This window comes from Bipolaris maydis (genome assembly GCF_028858645.1).
Source record: "Bipolaris maydis strain C4 unplaced genomic scaffold PSV08scaffold_5, whole genome shotgun sequence".
Classification (NCBI taxonomy): Eukaryota; Fungi; Ascomycota; class Dothideomycetes; order Pleosporales; family Pleosporaceae; genus Bipolaris; species Bipolaris maydis.
In genome coordinates this window covers 1,058,450-1,080,143 of record NW_027093861.1, presented here as the reverse complement: position 1 = coordinate 1,080,143, position 21,694 = coordinate 1,058,450, and the positions used below count along the sequence as shown (strand labels likewise).

At 48.1% G+C, this 21,694-nt stretch overlaps 8 protein-coding genes across 8 annotated transcripts; 3 read left to right on the top strand and 5 right to left on the bottom strand.

The window, feature by feature from the left end:
- Nucleotides 1–129: 129 nt before the first annotated feature.
- Nucleotides 130–686, bottom strand: PSV08DRAFT_287631 (uncharacterized protein). The gene has a single exon (XM_066092583.1). It carries the CDS (start codon nucleotides 485–487, stop codon nucleotides 239–241), a length of 249 nt encoding a protein of 82 aa, XP_065949324.1. The 5' UTR covers nucleotides 488–686; the 3' UTR covers nucleotides 130–238.
- A 2,422-nt stretch (nucleotides 687–3,108) lies between these two features.
- Nucleotides 3,109–3,736, top strand: PSV08DRAFT_287625 (uncharacterized protein). The gene is made up of 2 exons (XM_014226734.2): nucleotides 3,109–3,472; nucleotides 3,550–3,736. The coding sequence occupies exons 1-2, from the start codon at nucleotides 3,213–3,215 to the stop codon at nucleotides 3,608–3,610; spliced, it is 321 nt and encodes a 106-aa protein (XP_014082209.1). The 5' UTR covers nucleotides 3,109–3,212; the 3' UTR covers nucleotides 3,611–3,736.
- Nucleotides 3,737–5,145: 1,409 nt separating this feature from the next.
- On the bottom strand, nucleotides 5,146–6,376 carry PSV08DRAFT_350208 (uncharacterized protein; the record flags this gene model as incomplete). Its single annotated transcript, XM_014226735.2, has 3 exons — nucleotides 5,146–5,647; nucleotides 5,695–5,762; nucleotides 5,822–6,376. The coding sequence occupies 3 exons, from the start codon at nucleotides 6,374–6,376 to the stop codon at nucleotides 5,146–5,148; spliced, it is 1,125 nt and encodes a 374-aa protein (XP_014082210.2).
- Nucleotides 6,377–7,402: 1,026 nt separating this feature from the next.
- PSV08DRAFT_361179 (kinase-like domain-containing protein) lies at nucleotides 7,403–9,120 on the top strand (the record flags this gene model as incomplete). Its single annotated transcript, XM_014226736.1, has 3 exons — nucleotides 7,403–7,585; nucleotides 7,648–8,985; nucleotides 9,047–9,120. Exons 1-3 carry the CDS (start codon nucleotides 7,564–7,566, stop codon nucleotides 9,118–9,120), a joined length of 1,434 nt encoding a protein of 477 aa, XP_014082211.1. The 5' UTR covers nucleotides 7,403–7,563.
- A 907-nt stretch (nucleotides 9,121–10,027) lies between these two features.
- Nucleotides 10,028–11,649, bottom strand: PSV08DRAFT_177240 (uncharacterized protein; the record flags this gene model as incomplete). Its single annotated transcript, XM_014226738.1, has 5 exons — nucleotides 10,028–10,633; nucleotides 10,655–10,909; nucleotides 10,931–11,230; nucleotides 11,291–11,538; nucleotides 11,607–11,649. 5 exons carry the CDS (start codon nucleotides 11,647–11,649, stop codon nucleotides 10,028–10,030), a joined length of 1,452 nt encoding a protein of 483 aa, XP_014082213.1.
- Nucleotides 11,650–12,885: 1,236 nt separating this feature from the next.
- On the bottom strand, nucleotides 12,886–14,295 carry PSV08DRAFT_199985 (TB2/DP1, HVA22 family-domain-containing protein). Its single transcript, XM_014226739.2, has 5 exons — nucleotides 14,129–14,295; nucleotides 13,780–13,995; nucleotides 13,633–13,696; nucleotides 13,527–13,584; nucleotides 12,886–13,479 (listed from the first exon to the last, which is right to left on the bottom strand). The coding sequence occupies exons 1-5, from the start codon at nucleotides 14,177–14,179 to the stop codon at nucleotides 13,353–13,355; spliced, it is 516 nt and encodes a 171-aa protein (XP_014082214.1). The 5' UTR covers nucleotides 14,180–14,295; the 3' UTR covers nucleotides 12,886–13,352.
- Nucleotides 14,296–15,059: 764 nt separating this feature from the next.
- On the top strand, nucleotides 15,060–17,989 carry PSV08DRAFT_361176 (RFX DNA-binding domain-containing protein; the record flags this gene model as incomplete). Its single annotated transcript, XM_014226740.2, has 4 exons — nucleotides 15,060–15,640; nucleotides 15,689–16,003; nucleotides 16,055–17,397; nucleotides 17,458–17,989. The coding sequence occupies 4 exons, from the start codon at nucleotides 15,060–15,062 to the stop codon at nucleotides 17,652–17,654; spliced, it is 2,436 nt and encodes an 811-aa protein (XP_014082215.2). The 3' UTR covers nucleotides 17,655–17,989.
- A 677-nt stretch (nucleotides 17,990–18,666) lies between these two features.
- Nucleotides 18,667–20,082, bottom strand: PSV08DRAFT_176598 (glycoside hydrolase; the record flags this gene model as incomplete). Its single annotated transcript, XM_014226741.1, has 2 exons — nucleotides 18,667–19,488; nucleotides 19,543–20,082. 2 exons carry the CDS (start codon nucleotides 20,080–20,082, stop codon nucleotides 18,667–18,669), a joined length of 1,362 nt encoding a protein of 453 aa, XP_014082216.1.
- Between the last annotated feature and the right edge of the window lie 1,612 nt (nucleotides 20,083–21,694).

The window sequence follows — 21,694 nt, the reverse complement described above, 5'->3', positions numbered from 1 at the left end:
ACTGTTTTGTAACGGTAGATCTTGACGCTGGTCTCGTGGGCATTATAATGATATTCGTACAGCAAAAACTGGTTTTTGGATCTTGTTGTAGGAGGCCTTGGAGGAGGATTTTGCAATGAAAGCTCAGTTGCAGTAAAAGTCCATATATCAGATTTTGAGTTATCTACAGCCTCCCACAAACCCTCCAGCCTCCACCACAAAATACTCAAATTGCTCCTCCAAACCGCTACTCCACCACCTACTCAAAACTATCTATCGCTGCATTAAATTGTTCCAAGTCTACACCTGAACCGATGATTATTTCCCTGCGATCGAGCAGTAACTGCCGCACCCAGCTAGGGCGCATTGCTGGTCCTACCAGGCAGAAAACCTTCGCGGTATACTCGTTCTCAAACGCATAAATTAAAGCCATTTTTAACTTATATGGCAGGTGCTGGTACTCCAACTCCACGATCTGTATAGCGTCACGCTGGTAATCTTGTTGCATCGCCGCCACCAAATTTGATAACTGAGTAGTAAGTCTACCAAGCTGATCAACTACCATTCGCCGCCGTTTTGATGAGCTCGTGACTGATGCTGGTGCAGATCTTTTACTACCCACCACGGACGACACCTCACTACTAGAGCTTGGTGACGGTGAAGTATCATCAGTGGTCTGGTTAATCAGATCATCCACCGTCACAGCATTGCCCCCTGTCGTGAGTACACTGAATAATTGGCCCAGCTCCTTCGCAAATTGGAGCGGTTTTAACTTAAACCTTCGAGCTTCTGGATGAGCTGTGAAATACGCCTCTAGTGCGTGTTGATCACCAGTCACCATGCCATACTCGTCTACACCAAACCCAGACTGTAAGGTGAGATGCTTCCAGATCTTCCAGTTTTTTTTCCAGTTATCAATTTTGTTTTTAATAGCTTGTGGAGTCACCACTGACCAGCCCGCGACCGACTGTACATCCCGTTTGGCCTTCTCCAACGCTGTTTTTTTCCAGCTCCTGTATTCCTTCTGTCCTTGCTCTTCTCCAGCCTCCAATAGTGACGTTAACAATACTCTCTCCATTTCCTGCGTCCACATGAGATTTCGAGCCCGCTTGGTACTGGCGGGCGACGACGACGATACTGGCAACTGTGTCGACGACCAGCTCATCTGAGTGGGCTCTGGTGGCGGGGACTGCTGGGCGTAGCTTTGCAACATCGAATCAGTATATTGGGACGTCATTTTGATAGCAAGTCAGCTCCGATATAGGTTGTCCCAAATAACGAAGTTGCAGAGAACTGAAACGCTAAACCCCACCCAAACCGCCCCCTGCTAAAGCTCCATACCCAAATAGGTATCAAAAACTCAACCGCAACCGCGCAACCGAACAGGCCCTAAAATCTACTGTGCTACATGGTACAAGTGATGTGTGTGGAGACGCGCTAAAATGAAGACCAGGCTCTTCTTCGAATGACTACGTATAGCAGACCAATTACAGAGAAATTCTTCATAATCGCGACAAAAGGTATACGTAGATCGGGCTCTTTTAAGGGCCTGTACGGTTGCGCGGTTGCGTTTTGCGTTTTTATTGCCAGATCTGATCCGCGTTCGACCATGACGCGTACCTACCAAGTAGACCACGCAAGCGTCGACGTTATCTACATACGCGTACTTATCTACGATACGAATACTAGTCAGATCCACAGGCATGGCACAGTCTGCTAGCTGAAGAACACGCAGCTCATGCAGCCTATCTAGTATCTAGCGGCTAAGATCGTGTTTAACATTGCGAGATAGCTAGTAAAAGAAAGCTAGCATAGACTTTAGAGCTATAGTAGTAATCTTAATCTATTATTAGTATTATAAATTTAGCTCGTTATAGGGAAATACTAGCGACAGTGGCTATGAAACGAAGCTTCATATAGTAGTAATAGGAGATCGAGTTTAGATAGATTCGTACTATTAATAGGAGCTGAGATTAGTTTAGATAGATTCGTGCTATTAATAACATAAGACGATATAGCATATATATATTTATAGGTATAGAAGCGCTTTGTGTCAGGGAGGGCTCCTAGCGGAGCCGAGCACGCAGCTACACGCGCCTACCACGCTGCCAAAAAGGCAGGCACAAGACAACAAAGCTCCATTGTTGTCTGCGTAGCTGATACTTAAGCCTATGTTCGGAGTATACGGACCCGCACCGTGACACTAGAAAGTTAATTTTTCTTAATACCTAATTCTAGCAGGTTGGGGTGTGGCCTACCATTCTTTTCTGAGATAATTGATCTGATACGCTATATAGCAAACAGAGGGAAAAAAGTCAAGCGAGTCAAGCGATTGCCAGATTTAGGTTGCGCTTTACCGAGCACGGTATCGTCTTCAAAAACCTAGCCCAAATCTGGGAACAAAAACGCAAAACGCAACCGCGCAACCGAACAGGCCCATAGTATAGCGCTTACTCTTCACTCTGACCTTTATGGTTCCCTTATTAGTGACCCACATACATAAATTCTACCATGTAGCATAGTAGATGTGTTTCGCAAATGGTTATCTCGTGCTCATCTCCACTTTCGGCGAAACTTCGTACCGCTACACCTCCTTTACTGATATAGGCCGTCAATTAGCCTATTACTAAACTAGCTGCTTGCTCCTTATGGCCTCGTATACTGATTTTTATACTTTCGCCTTACTCGTGGTGTTGAAGTCGTCCGCTGTTGGCAAAACTACATTGCAAGTTGCCGGACTGGCTGGTGTCCGTCATCGTCCAGTTCATCCTATCAATTGGAGAACTATCGTTGCTGGCTTCGGGGTTGGGTAACTCAGTTCATTTCTAATCCATAAGAATCTCGACATGAGCTTAGAGAACAGCCTCTGGTCTGTGCTAGGTCGATCAGCTTTAAAAATATTCATGTGACACGTCAGTTACTTTCGTCGTACTTACCGCCAAAGCCGCAACCTTGCTGTTTGCGACCATTGACCGTATTTTCCAACTCGTATCCGCCTTGGATACGTGTGCATAGATGTCAACATATATCTCAAGAGGCTAATCTATCTCAGCAGCATGTGGATACGAAAATCTATAGTATAAGTATATGCACCTGCACTTCCAATCGACAGACAGCACCTCTCCATCTCCTCACTAAATCCAACTATTCGCGACTGTGACGTCGTTTCAGACACGAAAATCGACACGCTACTACTCAAAATCAAGAACGAACATCCACCACTCTTTTCTACAATGGCAAAGCTTTCTCTCATCGCCACCGTGGCCGTCCTCCTCTCCACTGCAGTAGCGCGCCAGGCGGCAGTTCCAGAGGCGTGCTGCTTCGCAGTCCACAGCGGATGTCTCTCCGACGGCGCTGCGGGCTGTGTTGACTACGGAGGCAACCAGTACTGTGTGCAGCAAAATAATGACAATGATTGCAAAGTGGCATGCCGAAAACTACTTGGACAGCCTTCAACTGCCAATAACTTCTTCCTTTATACAGTCTACAGAGGGTAAGTCGAAGAGAAGAATTTTATTACTAGTAATGTTGCATTCTTGGAAGATTGTAGGGCTAACATTTCTCGATTAGATCAAATCCTACTTGCTTTTGCACCCAGTGGGATGCAAGCCAGGAAACCGACAGTTGCTAGTGTTTGTCGCTTCCACAATCAAAGCAAGACTGGGTCGTATAGCATTGTAAAAGCAGGCGGTCACTGGCCTATCTAGCTGTGTTTATTCAAGTATAAGTATAATGATAATAAACTACGACACATCTCTATGCTCCACTAGCTGTTCACATCGTGACTTGGGTCGAGGTTCACTGCCTATTTATGCCAATAGTAATCCTAACGTACCTCTTCCATTTCTCGTCTTCGTCTTTCTGTATCTACAACAATGTGTAGATATATTCACGGTGCACAAGATCAGTTATCATTCTTTGTCTACTAAAGACCTATGAAGGAAGAGCATATTCGTTATGGAGGAAAATATTGAATGCATAACATAATTCTAAACGGTCACATCTCTCTCTTAGCTCACCCGTCAGCTCAAATTCAATCTCAACCACGTGCCTATCGCTGCCTATCACTCTTACAAAACAGTGTACCACTCTAACCAGCATAAACATCAAATCGTAGAGCCATGTATCTTGCCGTAGATTCTAATGAAGAAGAGTGTGTTGTAAGGCCCGTTTCATGATATGGATGCCGCGTTTGATGTTGTCGTGTCCGTCTGCACGGTGGCAGGAATTGACATGGTCGTACTAATCGGCAACGATGGTTCTCGCTTGATAGGGCTGGTTGGTGATGGCGCTCTATTTCAGTAGCGTATTAGAAAACCGTACATTTTACACTACCCATGTGGATCTTAGAACGAGATGTAGACCATAAGGTCGGCCTAGAGAGAAGAAGAACACGAGAGAAAAAAGAGAACCGAATGCTGGATGATCCACCAAGAATTCTCAAGGCGGTATGATATAATGTGGCCAGTGTGTCGTAGTGGGAACATTCCGTCAGCCATGTGAGGGATTGAATTGCCATGCCTTAGTAGTGTCTCGCACTACTAAAAGTGGAAGCAATTCAGCCAGCAAAGAAAAATAGAAAATTGGGGTAGTACAGTGACAAAAACATTACATGGCCCATAGCAAGGCTATGAAAGGAAAAGAAGGAGGTTATGGGTGATATGGGGTTTCGTTCAGGATCCTTGAAATCTTCTTAGTACTACCAAAATACCCTTGATATCACCGTGCAGCATTGAGCAGGAGGAATAGGTGAGGATGAAAGACTTACTTTGGTAATGCTGCTGAGCTCCGTTTTCACACCCTAGTCTATCCTCATGTCTATAAGTTGGAATCCCGTGTTAGATATGTGCTGACGACGATATTACAACCGATCCAGGCTAACTGGTAGATGAATACATCCTGATGCTATGGGTACGGAACAAATGGCAAATTCTCCTAGTGCAGCACACGGAAAGCGTACAAGAAAACACTAGCAGAAGAATAAAGAGTGGCAAATCTCCCCGGATGTTTCTGTAAACAGGGCCTAGAGGTCGCTCAAACCACGGTTTCATTCCAAAATCAGGCTTTGAGACTTCCGGATAATCTTATGAAACAAATCCAAATGTGGTTCTGGTCCTATGGAATTTGTACCAGGGATAGATGCGTGAAAATGATGCGGTTTCAAATTCATGGACTGATGTAAAAACGGGGGTTTGGTTGGCTTGGATTAGTCATATCCTGGTGATATCCTTGCACTGGGCTGCAAAACTCCGAGGAGGTGTTTTTGGAGTAGAAACTTCTGGAGGGTGTGGTTCTGGGGGTCAAAGACATAGGAAAGGCGCCATTCGCTTCAGTGAAGACAACCGGGTCCCGGTAATTCATATCCAAAAGTTGCGGATCAATAGTACTCTCAATCGTAGCGTCTGAATATACACTGTAATGCTTTGAAGTGATTGAAGCAGGTACGTACCCAGACAACTCCGATTGTGCACTCTCTTGCGTATCTTGGACCCAATGTGGACTTGGGCTCCCCGATACCGTAACAGGTGTTGCTACCGACACTGTTTGCAGAGAGGATTTGAGCTCATACGACAGTTCTCGCGAGTTCTGCGGAGCTTGAGTCTGCCGTCTGTGCTCGTTCGTTGCATTGACAGTTAGTGCTGCCGAGTCAGAAACTGGTCGAGTATCTCTGAAATACTATGTGAGATATGTTCAACAATTCCCGAGGTCACTGACCTTTGTGGCGTACTACTGGCGCCTCGAGAGTTTCTGTACTTGTCTCTTTCACCACCAACATGCCTGCACTACATCGAATCAGCTTTTTGCACTCCTGTTTTGTTTACAAGAAAATTAGGCTGTCTACTTTTGCCTTTTGACGTTTACAACTATCGCAAGCGCCGATTTTCCGCATCTGCTTGTAAGAGATCTTCTCTGACGCGGTCATTTTTTTTCTCCTTTGGCGTTGCACTACGGGCCTGTTTGCAATGCTGAAGACAATCTCTTGTCCAGACATATTGCTCGAAACAGTTGGAGACTGCACCAAGGGTACTTTATTTGTAGGACTTCTTCTACCATGGTATCCATTCGTGATATTCGGAGTTGACAGTTGAGCAGTTGGCGAATAGGGCAGTGAACCGATTTTCTGGTGTTGACGATCGTGTGATGCTACATCAGACATCAAGTTCGTTGGATTGGTTTTAGGTATCAAAGCTGCTTCACTTGCTTGCATGTCCTCGAGTTCTTGTTGTAGGAACTCGATGGCAGCCATATGCTTCCTCTCTCGCAGATTCGCACCTTGCGGATACCGCCTCTTGAGACTTTCCAGCATAGCATCAGAATATACTGACTGTTTGAACACCATACCATACCATGGAGGCTTGTCGTCGCTTGTTGGATATTCTCGTTCGATGAGGTCCATTACTGGTGTACCGCCTAAACTCGCTGTTAGAATCAACAGTGATGGTTACTCGTGTGTACGTACTCGATCATACAGGCTACTACTTCAGACTCCTTCTGACTTGCACACTCCTTATCAGCGTTCAAGCAGTAGTTTGAGACCTACAGGTCTACGCTTTTGTATTCTCTTGTTTCTTGGTATAGGAAGTCGCAGTTGGATACAAAAGCTCACACGGCATACAGAAAGGCTGGCCAACAATGTCTGAAAGTCAATTTGAGATTGTAAGGTAGAGTGGCGACTGAATAATGGCCGGTATGCCCACATAAACAAGGTGAGTCCTAGGCATCCGCCAGATATCTGGAGAAGGATTGAACGATATCACCGAGTCCCAATCTGGTCAAGCGGACCTAAGCTCGTATAGGCGGCGTCCGGATCGGGGTGAACGAGTGTTCTCTTAATGGAGACGGTGTCTGGATCCCATAGCCTGCGACGTTCATACTTGTAACTGGTCCAAATAGTGCCAGACTAGGCTAGACCTATCCGCACGCATTTGCAGTGTCATAGTATAGGGTGCAGTATGTTGGAGGACCGACTCGCTTATAAATTGTGGCGTTTTCCATTGGATCAAAGAGTCTCAGCCTGCTATCACCTTGGGCGCTTTTCCTTGGTGTCGGGCAGCTATGCAGACTTGTGTAACCAGTCTTCGGGGCGGTAAAGCATCCCAGTGGTCCTAGAAGGCCATGTCGGAGTATCGTTGTCTCTGCATAGCGGCGCATGGTGATGTGATAGGAATGCTGGCGAGACAACCACGCGTCACCACAGTATAAGCTTCCTCGCACGACTTCAGTCCGTATTTATGCAAGCGTAACACGAGAGGATCGATTATGAGGTGATGAACAAAAGACTGGGTTGGTAATGTCGAGTCACGCGTTCCGCAGTCGACAACTACCCATGGAAACCGCTTACCAATTGTGGCTAGCTGCCCAGAGTACTATTAGCCTTGTGCAGCCTACAATTGCCTTGTTCATAAGTCTTGCCTAACACTCTATCATTTCAGTTTCTCGATATCGGCAATCAGAACGTCATAAGTAGTAATCGTCCTCTTGCTTGATTCCGTTCAGAGCGTTGCTCAACCAAACTTGCACACGTGATCTAGCACAGTCCTATCTAGCTCGTCAGGCAGCAGCATCATTTCTCAGCCTACAAAAATGTCCAACTTCGACATGACTGGTAAGTTTATCGTACCAAAGTATCATGCTGTAAACTTTTGTCACCAACATGCACATGCTCAGACAATGCGGGGCCATGCGATCCTACAAGTGATCCATCCACCCTTGGTCAACCCATCGAAGTTGCAAGCCGGGAAGCAATACCCTTCAGACACGTCAGAAACATTGGTCAGGGTGGCAGTGCAGTCATCGAAATGGTTTCCCATACATTCACAAATCAGATATTTGCACTGAAAACTTTCCGGCGTTACAACCGAAGACAGTTTGAAAGCGTGAAACGCGTATTCATTAATGAAATTAGCATTATGAGGCGGCTTTCCTCACATCCGCACATAATACAGTTACGCGGATCGTATATTTGCGACCGAGAACTGGGCATTTTGCTGAGTCCAGTGGCGGGCGGCGGTGATCTGGCAGCATATATTACCAGAGCCCTGGAGTCTGGGATGCCCAGTGAACAAGAGATCACCTTGAACCGTGCATTTGGATGTTTAGCAGGCGGCCTTGCATTCATACACAAACATACCATCAGGCATAAGGATATTAAACCGCAGAACATTCTGGTGCACGAAGGTCGCGTCCTATATACGGATTTTGGTATATCTTTTGATGCAGATCAACAGGACACCACTACAGTCGGTTGCCCAGGTCTTTTCACTCAGCGGTATTGTGCTCCGGAGGTGCAAGACTGGGCTAATCGGAACCGAAAATCGGATGTTTACTCTCTGGGCTGTGTTTACCTGGAAATCCTGGACGCACTTGAGCCAGAGGTTGGCTTCAGGCAGATGGATGATAGGCCTTACTTTGCGAAGCTGAAACAAGTTCGACGACTGCTGTCTCAGGCTAGTGTCACTGGAGGAGTGAGGAAAGGTCTATTTTCTGTTTGCCATGACATGCTGGACCCGGATCAAGTGAAGCGCTTGGATACGAACAATGTTGTTTGCCGGATGACCAAGCTAAGCAATCCGCCATATCATTCAGATACCAGACTTTACTGTAACGATTGTTTGCGTAAAGTCGAATGTAACAACCCCGAGTGCAATGATGAGGATAAGTCCAAAGACAAGGAAACTTGGAAAGAAAAGGAGGGTGATTTCGCTGCGAAATCTGTAGACGCTGGTCTAACCGTCGATGGAAGATATTCAGATAAAGAAATGTACTCAGATGCAGGGGTATCTTCGGACAAAGGAACGCCTTTGGATACAGGAAGTCAAGAAATCTCAATCGACGTTGTTAATAATGGCAAAAAGAAAAAAAGAGTCACAAAGAAGAGCAAAATCTGGGACTCTGGGGAAAATGCCGGACCTTGGCATGGAGCAAAAAAGTTTCCAAAAGTGTCCACAAATAACTCACGATTTTACTGTACCATTTGCGGCGAGCTAGGCCACACCACATCAAAGTGTCCGAATGATTGCTGGGCCTGTGGCGAACTCTACCACAAATCTGATGAATGCCCAAACAGATGCTGGACATGCGATGAAGTCGGCCACCATGCCAAAGACTGCCCGAACAAGTGCGATGCATGTGGCGACATAGGCCATTCGACGGACGACTGCCCGGATGCGTGCTGGACATGCGGGGAATTAGGGCACTTTGCAAGCGATTGCGAAGACGAGTGTTTTGTTTGTGGGAGATTGGGCCATGCGACGCAGGAGTGCAATGGAAAATGCCACAAATGCGGGAAGATAGGGCATTGGAGGAGGGATTGCCACAATGCCTGTTTTCATTGTGAGTTTCGCAGCATATATCGTAAAACAAATTGTATTATTGATTTGCTAATGTTCGCAGGTGGGGAACTTGGGCATTGGGCGGCCCAATGTCCAAGCAAGCCGAGAAGAGGACCCAAAGACAAGTGTTTCAAATGTCATTTCTCCTTTCCCCTTTACGCTTCTAGTGATACTAATGATCGATGGCAGGCGAAAAGTTTGGTCACTGGGCATCTCAGTGTCCCCAGAAGCAACAGGGATGGCGACCGATATTGAACCAAGTACCCCAGGGTGCCTTCAAGGTGAAATCCTCCCGGCGAAAATAAATACTTAGTCGATCTGTTCCAAATATCTCAGTGGCTAGCCAAGGATCATGTGGCATACTATAAAACCATGATACTGCAGGAATATGTTACACATATGATAACGGCTCGCGCTAGAGTCTCCCTCCGAAACCATCTCAACGACTTCTTAACAGAGAATCGTTAGTAAGACTGTAAATTTTTTTTCTAGAAATTAGGGAAAATGGAACACAGTGGTCTGTTGTTAATTTTTAATTATTTGCAAGTTTTACGAGTAGAATCTACACAGCCTCTTTTTCTCTTCAAACCGTTATATACTATTTGTCATAAGAGAGGACGGATCAGTTGTTCCAGATTAGGCTAATTCATATCAACCTGATCCCTGATACTGTCACAACTATAGAAGAGAGCCACCCTCTACTTTACAAACTAGGGCTACCAGCTCTTAGATTCAAGCTCAAGCATCTTCGTAACTGCATGTTCAGCCGCAATCATAGTGAGAACCATGGTGTTTCCGCTCGGAACCTTGGGGTGAATCCCAAGATCAACCACAAACAAGTTGTTTGTACCGTACACTTTGCAGTTTGGATCAACGACGCTTGTTCCGCCCTTAGTGCCGTCGTCGGTACCCATGATCGTAGAGCTTGTGACATGATATCCAGTGCTAATTCCGTTCACCTTAATAATCTCTGCGCCATTGGTGTTTGGCCCTCCCGCGTATGCCAGTCTTGATCCTGGAGTACGAGTCATAGCAAGCCAGTTGCCGAGTTCAATGGCAAGGGCTTCTTTGTCTGCAGCGGTCTGCAGTAGGGCACTCTTGGTATAAATGGTTTTCCCGGCGGTATCCATGGCCATGCTACCTACTATTGTGATTCCAAATATAACCTGGTAGATGAAATTGATATGGTTGTTCGTTCTCGAGAAGCAATGCGTTTGGATCATGATTTTATGACCATCGCTGGTTGTCACGGTCCTGAATGTGTTGAGACGGAATGGTGTTTCTGCGAGCACACCTGAGCCTTTGGCAAACAGATCAATATTCTATTGACCAGGATTTTTGACCTCGCTGATAGGCACTACTGTCATGTTCCCACCAGTTACGTTGAATGTCGCAAAAAGGGCCGCGTGATCCTGGATCTGCACGCCCACAGGGCTTATAATCCAGGCACTCTTATCGGGAAGCGTGACATTGACTGCCTTTGCCATGTTGATTTGAGCAATAGGGCCAATACCTGAATTGAAGAGAAGGCGAGGTGTGGACATGGCGCCCGTGGCAAAAATGACTTTACCCTCCTTCTTGATGTTAATAATCCTTCGCTAATTGGTCTTGTCGATGACTTCAACGCTAGTGATTGTCGAATTCTGGCGGACCGCGCGAATAACTTTTGTGTGTAATCCAAGTTTGAAGTTCGGCTTGCTTTGCGTCAAGGGCAAGTATGTGCGTAGTACGGGGCCAGCACGAACCCCATCGATAACGTTGACGGCGCTGTGCCCGTAAATTTTCTTTTCGTCGTTCGGATTTGTGACAGTGTTGACAGAATTGTAACCTGCCTGAGCAAGCTCTTTCGATAGAACATCATACACAGCGGAATCGTAGTAGCGGCCATCTACGGATGGAGTAATGGTTCCTGGGTTTCGCTAGTAAAGCTTTGCAGCTGAGGCTTGAGTATCGTCCCATCGCCATCCTTCCGGCCAAACCGCACCAAAGTCATCGCGCGACGGGTTTATGTAGTTCATGCTATTTACAGCTGTGCTACCACCCAAAATACAGTCCGATAGGTCGGGAGTATCGTTGCAAAACGCATTAAGGGTGGGGAAATCGCCGATTGAAATTCCCAGACTTGGGACATCGAAAGGGGTGACAGTATTATTCCACGGAAGGATGGAACTGCTGCGTGATGAAAAGAAAGAAGGACCGCCTCGTTCAAGAAGAAGGACAGATGACCCTCATTCTACGAATCTTTGAGCTGCAATGATTCCAGAAGCTCCTGCGCCTACAATGATGTAGTCATACGCAGTCGTATATCTGTATTTTCCTGAAGCCTAAGTCTCAGCATTTGTTTTGGCAAAGGCCAGTGCGAGGCTGGCTGTTGTAAAAATATGACGAATGGTCGTTTTGATGTCCAGGTAGATGAGAAAATCTTCACGCGCTACAATATTTGATTCATTTCATGTAGTCACGTATTTGTATTGCATCGCTGGTGAACTTTTCGTTTGTTCTAGAAACATATCACGGTAGACGTACGACATAGTCCGGTTGTTTGCGCCTTCTAGGATAGCAATCGGTCCGCATCCTTTCGGTAATCTGGCAGTATAGATTAACTATAGCGGAGGAAGAACCAAATCTGCATGCCTTGGTCAAACTTGGCCAACTCCACAAAAGAATATCAAACGTTGAAATATGCATAAAAGAAGACAGGGGCAGCGCCGGGTCGTGAACCTTCCGTCAAAACTCTTACTATATCAGGTGTAGCGAAGGTTCCACTAATTCAAGCTACCTTGTCCAGGCCTTGCTGGCTTAAGAAGAGTGCTAAAACTCTCAGAGAAATCAAAGACGCTAAGCTACTAAAGTGCGAATCTGAGAATATGATTTACGAGGTCCAAAGCTTATATTCTTTCTTCTCCTAGTAACTAAGCTAACATGTTTCGCATAGCGTGCGTTTGACTATGGTACTTCTCGGCTTTAGATAGCTTAAGTCCAGGTATCCACATGCTCATTAACTAGCCTTATACTAAGAATTGATAGGTAGCGTGTATAGTACCCAATTTATTGTCTTACGTGCTGTGATGATCGGACGTTTCCCGGTGCTATTGTAATCACCGCATTCGCCGTATTTGAATGCTCTGACCATCTTCATCCCAGCTATATACGTAACGCTTTTACGGCAGCATTCTCCCAGGGCCTGTTCAATTATCCATTTTCATCTCCGCTTTCTAACTAGGGTTAGTTAGCCGGCTTAGCAAGAGGCGCTACCAGTGTACATGAATGTCTTTCATTAATCTGATCTTTGTAGAGCTCCTTGGGGTAAGAGAGCTCGCGTGATCTTCTTAGTGTCCCTGATCTAACGTAGAATTACTAGATGAATAGAAATCGATAGCTTCGCAGGTCTTTTGCAGACGCTACAGACATAATTTGGGGAGCAAGAGAAGGTAGAGGTAGGTATGGCGGCAAGGAAGTGTAGCGGGGTGGTTATTAAGATGGATTTTTGCCTGTTAGTAAAAGAAGTGGTTCATAAGCTGGGCATATTCAAGAAACATGTGAATTGATATTGTAGGAAAACTGCCAGTTGTACAATAAGATGTTTCCAGAGAGCCTTGCGTTTCTAGTCATTACCCGATACTGCGAGAGCGGGCATTGTCTTTTCAGACAGAGAAAGCCTCAAGAAAAGTTACAAGGATGAGTGTCATTTTTGCTTGCCTAGGGCAGGGCCCAATCTAGTACATCAAATCGTTGCTCAAAGGCAACCTTGTCAAACTCCTTTGCTACAGAAAACGATCTATTACCCAAGCCGTCGCTTCGTGGACGAGTAATCATAGGATAAAAGGATTCCAGTCTTTTCCTTCCTATGCTAACCCCTCTGTGAACAGTTTCTGTACCCCCATGTTCTCATTCATACTGCGATTCCAAGCCGCGACGGCCCCAAGGCTCGAGGATTCCGGTCTGTCTGGCCCCCGCACAGCAGAGGGCGTTACCTGGACATCATCGTGCTTGCATTGACCTGGTCATACGACTATGAGAGGTGGTGTGGCTACGACAACTTTACGAGGCGTGAGCCTTGCCGGCGGAGTCGACCTTGGCGCGGAGGTCGGCGGCAGTGGAGCCACTCTGCGAGAAGTAGCGGGAGAAAACAGGCTGGATGAAAGAGCGGAAGACCAGCTGGGCACCACTGCGACGTGTTAGATTGCGTTCCAATGTCTACCTGAGGTCACTTACGCAGTCTGGGGCAGGGCCATCCAGAGAACAAGGATAAACTTGAAGGTGTAGTAGAAGGCTGCTCAGGGTCAGTGTCACGTCGCATAAGGCAATTCGGGATACTTACGGAACCAGTAGCTGGCACTGACGGCGCTCTCGAAAACGGTCAGGAAAGCAAAGGTTACCCAGTACTGAATAGACGCGTTAGCTGTCTGGATGCTATCACGTGTGTTGTGGGGGGAGCCGGTTTCAAATACCGCGGCGGGGTACATACTGTCAGCCACTGAGTGTCATCGACCTTGGTTGCGGAGAAGAGGGCGTCTAGGGAGTAGTAGCCTGGAATGACGAATCCGGCAACGTTGACAAGGAACTCTCCGGCAATGTTGAAGAAGATGAGGAAGAAGTAGAGTCCGGCAAGACCAAGCACCATGTAGACCTTGGGGACGGAGGTCTGCTTCTCAAAGTTGTTGAGGGCGGGGTATTTGGACAACTAGAACACCACATCATCAGCACGCGTTGCTTGCGATTTCGAGCAGCACAACTTGTCGTCAAAGCCGGGCAGCAAGAGGAAGAGGGTGTATTTTGGCAATGTGTCATCCGAATGAAGCGAGCGGGGGGCTTACCTCCTTGTCGAGCTGTGACAGCTGGGCCTGGGCTCTATCTTGGACAGACATGGTGAAGGATGGTAAGATGTCGAGCGGGATTTCTCTATGGAAATTTGTGGTGAGGGAGGTTAGGAATGCAGAGGACGGGATTGCTCAGTAGGAAGCGGGTTGGAAAGGTGTTCTTTGGAAAGGAAGAGTGGGAACGCGGAGCCGGGACGATTGTGGGATGGAGGCAAGTGGGCTCGTCATCGCTAAATACGTCACCGCCTTTCACAAGCCAGCCGAATGGCAGCAGTTTGACCCGCAGCAAGTGCATCGAGAGCAGTACGTGCGCACAGTGCTGCATCGAGGCCAGACGTGGTGTTTGTGAATTGCATGCTTGGCCACATGGCATTTCCCTACTAACACATCTGGGCGACGAGATAACAGTGGTAGTAAGATTGCATAGTGTGTTATGACGATGGTCATGTGATGCCGCTGGTCCATGCGCGCCGGCCAGTCCGTTGCCGCAGGTGCGACCAAGTTCAGTCAAAAGCGTAAACATCGAAAAACCCATCCCACAACAAACCCGTCCGAGGGGAACCGACAGCGCCGACGACGCTTTTTGGAGCTGGCCATTCTTTCTGGAGCATCTCCTTCGCGTCTTTGCCATCTTATCTGACCCATCCGCGTGTCGGCCAGGTCACAGGACCGACAACAAACAAGCCCAGTAGCATCGAAACACACACCCACAGCCCGGCCTACACGTCCACAACATCCATCTATAGCTTCGACGCGCCCTTTGTATATCTCTGTCGACTTGTCCCTCGCCCTGGGTACCCGTCCGACCGTGTTGTCGCCCCCTTAACGCCGTTGCCGTCCCATTGTTTTGGTGTAAACAGAGAAACCATCAGCCACTACTGGCACCCATATCATGACCGATATCCGCCGGTCACGTTCAAACACATCAATGTCTACCCGGAGTAACCGCCCGCCCTCGCGCGCGTCGACTACAAGCGTCCATTCGTTTGAGCAATTTCAGCAACCGCAGCAATCTCGGCCCGCCCAATTTCCCCAGCAGCCGCAGTACCATGCACCCTTCACGACTAGTGAAGCTTTGCAGCCTGCGCTAATCCAAGCTGCGCAACAGGTCAGCGCGCAGGACCACCTCATCAATATGAGCCTGGAAAGTGTCCAGCAGTACCTCGGTTACCCGGCCGACTCAACCACGAATCAGCCTCAACCAAATGGGCAGCCTACGCAAACAGATCACCATGGCTATCACAACCCCCTCCCACAGCAATCGCAACTTTCGCAGCTTTCGCAACATTCGCAGCATTCGCAGCAACACAGTTTCATGGCTCCGTCGGTGGACAATGAAGACAAGAAGAAGAGGGCCTCAACCTCGGGAGCGGCGACCAACGACAAGGAGCTGCGCCAGTTGCTGAACCAGAACGAGGGTCGTAATTTGAAGGACGTTGCGGCCGAGGTTATTCAGAATGACCGGACGTCTAAATCAGAGAAATCGAAGCAGCTGTTCGCCATGCTGTGGTGAGTGCCATGATGCCTTCGGGCTTGTCGTATGCTAATAGTCTACAGGCTGCAGTCGGTTTGTCGCGTCGCAAAGACCTCGGTCCCACGCAATCGCGTCTACTCCAAGTACGCAGAGCGCTGCGGCACCGATCGCGTCATCCCCCTCAACCCAGCCTCCTTCGGAAAGCTTGTTCGTGTCATCTTTCCTGGTATCCAAACTAGGCGTCTCGGTGTTCGTGGAGAGTCTAAGTACCACTATGTCGACCTGGAGCTTATCAATGATGGAGGCGATGGCGATGAAGCGCGCCGGCCTAGCACTGGTGCTGCTGCGCATCATGCTATGAAGCGTCAAACTTCTGGCACTCCCAGGCTCAACCTCGAGTATGCGCCCCACTCGCATCCTTTTGAAGGACATGTACTAACGAAAACCAGCGCCATCCCACGCCTACCTGCAGACAACTCACAGTTTCCCCCTCGAGAACCAAGGGCAGAATCTCACAATACCTTTTATACCCCAACCTCATCTCGCGGTGTGCTATTCACTGATATCTATTCCTCGCATTTCCAACCATCGCAGTCCCGCACAAAATCCTCATACGAACACGAGCTCAAGTTTCCAACACCGGACATTCTTGAGGCCCCAGATGCGTTCGTCGTCGAACTGCCGGATATCAAGCCGTATCTGCCAGCCCGTACCGACCCCGATTCTGCTGACAACTTGGTCGCTATGTACCGCTCGCATGTCGTCTCACTAGTGGACTCTGTACGTTACTGCAAGGAGAAACAATTTTTTCGCTTGTTCGGCACTTTCCACGGTACTTTGACTGTGCCAGTACAGAAGTTATTTGCAACACCAGAGCTAGCACCATGGATCAGAGAGTGTGACTGGATGATGTATCAGAAGATGATCCGGAACGTCTCTCAGCTGACACTCCAGGTAGCACCGCCGCCAGTTTTGAAGTTTCTTGACAATGTCGCAAAGACGCTTCATGCACACATTACTGCCAAGTTCATGTCCTTACCAGTCCACGTCCTTGAGGCAAAGCTAGAACCCGCTACATTATTCGCTCACCTACTGCGACAGATGCTCCGCGTCAACTCAGCAGCGCACGCAGCAGCTGTTATGCTTACAGCGGAGAGCCATCGCACTCACATGTACGCCGATTGGCTCCAGTACGTGAATATCAAGCGCATCATTGCGAACGAGTTGCCTGCTTCATGCGCGCATGAGGAAGTGTACAACATTCTCACAACCGAGATCCGTTCAATGCTGGGCCCACTTCCACAGGAGATACAGTTACCTTCTGGGGCGATACATCGAGCAGCATACCCCGACCCACCCGCTGATCCATCCGAGTCAGTCATTGATCGCATTGCAGCATTCCTAACTCGGCTGCCTTCACGCTTCCCTGGCGCACACGCACGGACTATCATGCATTGCATCAGCGCACTTGGTTCCGCAGCGTTAAGAGAAATCACAGTAGAGAACGGAATCAGTTTCCAAGGATGGTGGCTCACCAAGGTGTTCGTAGATGAAATGGCACAATGGCTAGCATCCATAGGAGGTTTTCTGGGCCACTCACCGCCAGACTGGACATCTTCGAATTACTCTCCTGTGTTGGGAGACCCTCTCAACGCGGGTATGACCAACGGTGGTAGCGGCAGTAACAACGATAGCCGTTATAGTAGCCTTGAGGCCGACTTTGGCCCCGACCAGTCTTTCATGTCGACTACTAGCCATGTAACTATCCAGGATACTGGATCTAACCAAGAAGGTGAGTCTATTTATTCACAACACAGGCTTACATAGTAGTTGACTAACCTAAGATCACCAGTCAATACTGGACGCTTTACTCAACAGTCATCACAGTATAACATGAGCTTTAGTTACGATTACAATTTGAATCCGTCACAACAAGAGTCGAATCACGACGACAGTGGCATAGGCCTTGGCCTAGGTGGTCAGGAGGACGGCATTGACGCTAAATTTGCGTCCCATCTCTCTTCTGCTCTCTCGCAGAGCGTCAGCTAGTCTGGTCATTCTTCCTTTCAGTCTTCTTGATCCTTTTTCGCTTATGCTTTCACGAAGTCTCTGAAAGTCACGACTCACGATATATCGTGCCTGTTCACGGCCTGTTATTCTTTCGTAATTACTATACTAGGGTCGAGATGATGCCTCACGGTCGGTGCTCACGAGGTTGCGAGCCTGGTGTTATTGCCCTTGGGAGTTTGTTCGGGTTGCACTAACACGGCGTTTTTTGGGATGATATACCGCCTTTATGGCTTGGATTGGGTGTCAGATATAGCACTTTGTTGTTTCTTGCAAAAAATTTGAATTGAGCTTTCTGTCCTGTCGCCTTGTTGGCCATAACTCTCGTTTGTCTTGTGTCTCCAAATCACCAATGCTAGGATGCTGAAAGTGCCAGTAGGCAATCCGTCATACTACGATGCAGGCATACGTACTAGTCACCTCTTACCCCACCATCTTCTTCCCCGCAAAACAGCCTACACTAATTACCTGCATTGTTACACTGACTAGTGTACACAGCCTCCTGACCTTGCTACTTACGGTCAATATCGGCACCCGGCTGCTGGTAGAGTCTGCTGACCTCGCTCCATATTGGATCCCAAGAACGAAAAGGAGTCCTGTGGGCATACTTCGTCATCACTTTTCCTCTGCTAATGACTAGCTGGCTTTACCATACGCTTGCAGGTCTCATGATCTGGATGTTAGTGCTTAGGCACTCGGCATGGAGGTTGAATAGATTGCGGGGGAGTCGTACAAAGCACGTTGTAAGAATAGTTAGTTACACAGCGCCTTTCCAGAAGCTTGTTTGCTCCTCGACTACCACTAGTAGCAACACGCTAGCCAAGCATGGCACTATGCATTGAACGAAAGACTCGTGTCGCACTCATACACTAAAGAGAAAAAGGTACCTAACAGTCTCATTTCCATCCTCGAGAGAAAAGGGGGGGGGCAACAGGGGGTATTTTAACAAAAGGCAAGAAAAGAAAAGATACGCCAGCTCAAACTGATGAAAACTTCAAAGCGGAATAGTAGAACCACCCCTCCGCAACGTCATCACCTTTGTCTTCGCAATCATACCCTGGTTCCCGAAGTACTTTGCACACACATCCTGCTTGGCACTTGCATCCAGCCCCGCCGCAGTCGTAGGCACCCACTTCTTCCACACGAGATAACTATAGTCCCACCTTGGATCATTCAACTGCGTCCTCCACGACCAGAAGATCCAGCCATTCGTGCGCTCATACAGCCGCTGCTGCGCGGCAAACCACTGCTTGTAAAAGGCCTCGTTTTGCACAAGTTTCCAGTCGAACTCTGCCGAGTACTCGTTTTTGACTGTCAGGCTCCATTCTTGCACCATTTTGGGCGTGTCGTTGTCGGCGAGCCGGTCGTCTTCGAAGCACGTGTAGTACATGTAGTCTGCTTGTTTGGCGTTTGGGTTCTTGGCAATGACGGCGCCGCCGATGTAGTTGTGGTCGTCGTAGACGACCCTGGTGTCGTTGCGCGGGAGGTGGGATTGAGGGTTGCCGGCGCCCCAGAGGGAATCCATGAATTGCACGTGGAGACGCTCGGTTTCGGGGATTTTGAGGTCTTGCTCCGCGGCGCGGACGGCTTTGAGGGCTTGCGGGTAGTAGACTTGGGTTAGGGTGTCGAGTTCTTCTTTTGGCATTCCGCCGTGGTCGCGCGAGGTTTGGGGCTCGTTGACTACGCCGATGATGCCAACGGCAGATTTGTAGGAGGGCTTGGTGTGGATGCGGCGGGTCATCCAGTCGAGCCATTTGGCGGCGCGGTCGTAGTTGTATTTTGTGAAGAATCCGGGGAGATTGGAGACTGGGAGGCACTGGTATTGGTGTTAGTGCTTGGAAGATAGAGAAAGTGGATTTAATAGGCATACCTGGCCAGTGAAGGCATCCAAGGTCTTCTGAGCTCCCGGCGCGCCATGAAGGTCCATAACAACAAACATTCCCAGATCAGCAGCCTTTTGAACAATGGCATCCAGGTATTGTAAATCCATCTTGGGAAACTTCTCGCTGCTATCCACAATGCCCCTGAGGCTCCAGTATCCAATTGGGATGCGGATGGTGTTCAGCCCTGCATTATACATATCCTGAATCATACTTGGGGTAATCCAGCGAGCGTAGTGTTCATTGAATGCTTTATCGGCCTTTGACTGGCCGAGGGCAGAAACACAGTCAAATTCAGAGCAAGTGCTGCCGCAGCCCATGGTCTTCCACTCCTCGTTCATCATCCATGGCTCTGAGAGCAGCCATCCGCCCAAGTTGACGCCCCGGACTTTCCAGTTAGGAAGGCTGTGTGCGCGTCTCGAAAGATAATTGCTTGTTCGATTAAAGGCACTGAGTTCTCGGTGTTCGGGCATCCAAGCGTAGGCACTGGCCGCTAGCAGCGCAGTGAGGAGTGAAGATCCTCTCACCATGGTGGGGTTAGGGATAAACAATATTTCCCAAACACGGGACAGAAGGAGACGAGTTTCTAAACTCGAGACAATGGAAGAGCTGCCTTAAATGAATGTCATGCGGAGGGCCTTGAGGGCATATTTATCTACTGCTCGGACCATTCTCGATGAAAACGAGATGGTGTGAAGGCGCTACATCTGCACATTCACTCCACGGAACTTGCGACTATCTACCCCTTGGCTGACACCTGGGGCGTCGAATGAGCATGTTTGTGGCTTATGTGGTTGGTTCAAGGACTGAGCTTGTGAGTGAAGGGTATTGCCGCTAACATTAGGTAGTTGTTCAGGTGCGAGCATCGTAGAGTAAACTGTAAGCTTTTGAGCTGAAATAGGAGTAGTGTCTGTTGTGTCCTATGGGGTACATGTCCTGATGACTGCCTTTCTTTTTGATGTGGCGATTTACTCCCAAATCTTGAGAGTGGTGAAGGTTACACGGCCAATCAAGTCGGATATCTATAGACACGGGACTGCGAAGTCAGAATTGCGAGTGGCTTGGCTAAATCTCTTCATAAGTGCAGCCTTTTTGCGCTGTAAGCGGATTGGGGAAGACATGTTTAGCTTTTTCTGTCGTGATTGACGACCTTCCTAAAACCACCAGAAGGAGACGGAGGGAAGGCTCAGGTGTCTCATGACTGCTAAGACAGTTGGATACCCTCAGCCGTGATTTGGTAGAAGAAGAGCTTACGCTATAATTCTAGCGTCTTGCTTCTTTGTAAATTCCAAAAAGAATTAGTGGGGCTGCTCCATGAGATTCGAGCGGCTGGGGCGGGGATAACCTGAACACTTCAGAACATCTTGAATCCCGCTCTGTAGATCCCTACCAATAAGGGTTGTGTAAGTGACGTCTCATTCGAGTGTCTTCAACCAATGTAATGCAAGAGAAGAATCTGGAATATTGCGAAAGGGGTTGTTTTCGTGACAGAAAGGGATGCTTTTTGGTTTTGACTTGCTTTTGTCGTTTGATCCTGCGATGCGCCGATTACACTCGAAACAGCCATCATTACAATCAACAGAGCTACCAGCACTACGATCCTGCAGCAGTCCATCAATCTGAACTTGTGGGCCCAGTAAACAGTGCTCGATCTCCAAGGCCACACGTAGGCGTGACACCAGTATTGCCTAAAGGACTCTTAAGGGATGCCCTTCACAGCCCCGCACATTTTTCGCACATTCTTCTGGTCATATGAGAGCCGTTATTTATATTCTTAGCTTTGATGACGTTGCTTAGTGTTGTGACTCTTGTCGTCTGAAAAGGCTTCATTTTGGTCTCGTGTGCGCACAACGATCTCGTGGTGCCAAGGCGAAGCTTAGCACTCGAGCTAACTTCGTTAGTATCAATCTTTGGGTGGCATATTAACTTAATGCAGAGTAGTATTTTGGCCCTTCAGTATGTCTTCATACAAGTGCTTAGTAGTCGAGTAGGGGTAGGGTTCACGGGTCCACGGGTCCACGGGTTCAAAACAACACCTATGCCATTGCATCTTTTCCTCTGTTTGTTGCACAAAGTTAATGGCAATAATCGGGCAATGCATTAGTATTTGTCCTCGCATGCGAAAGCCTTGAGTAGCAGCGA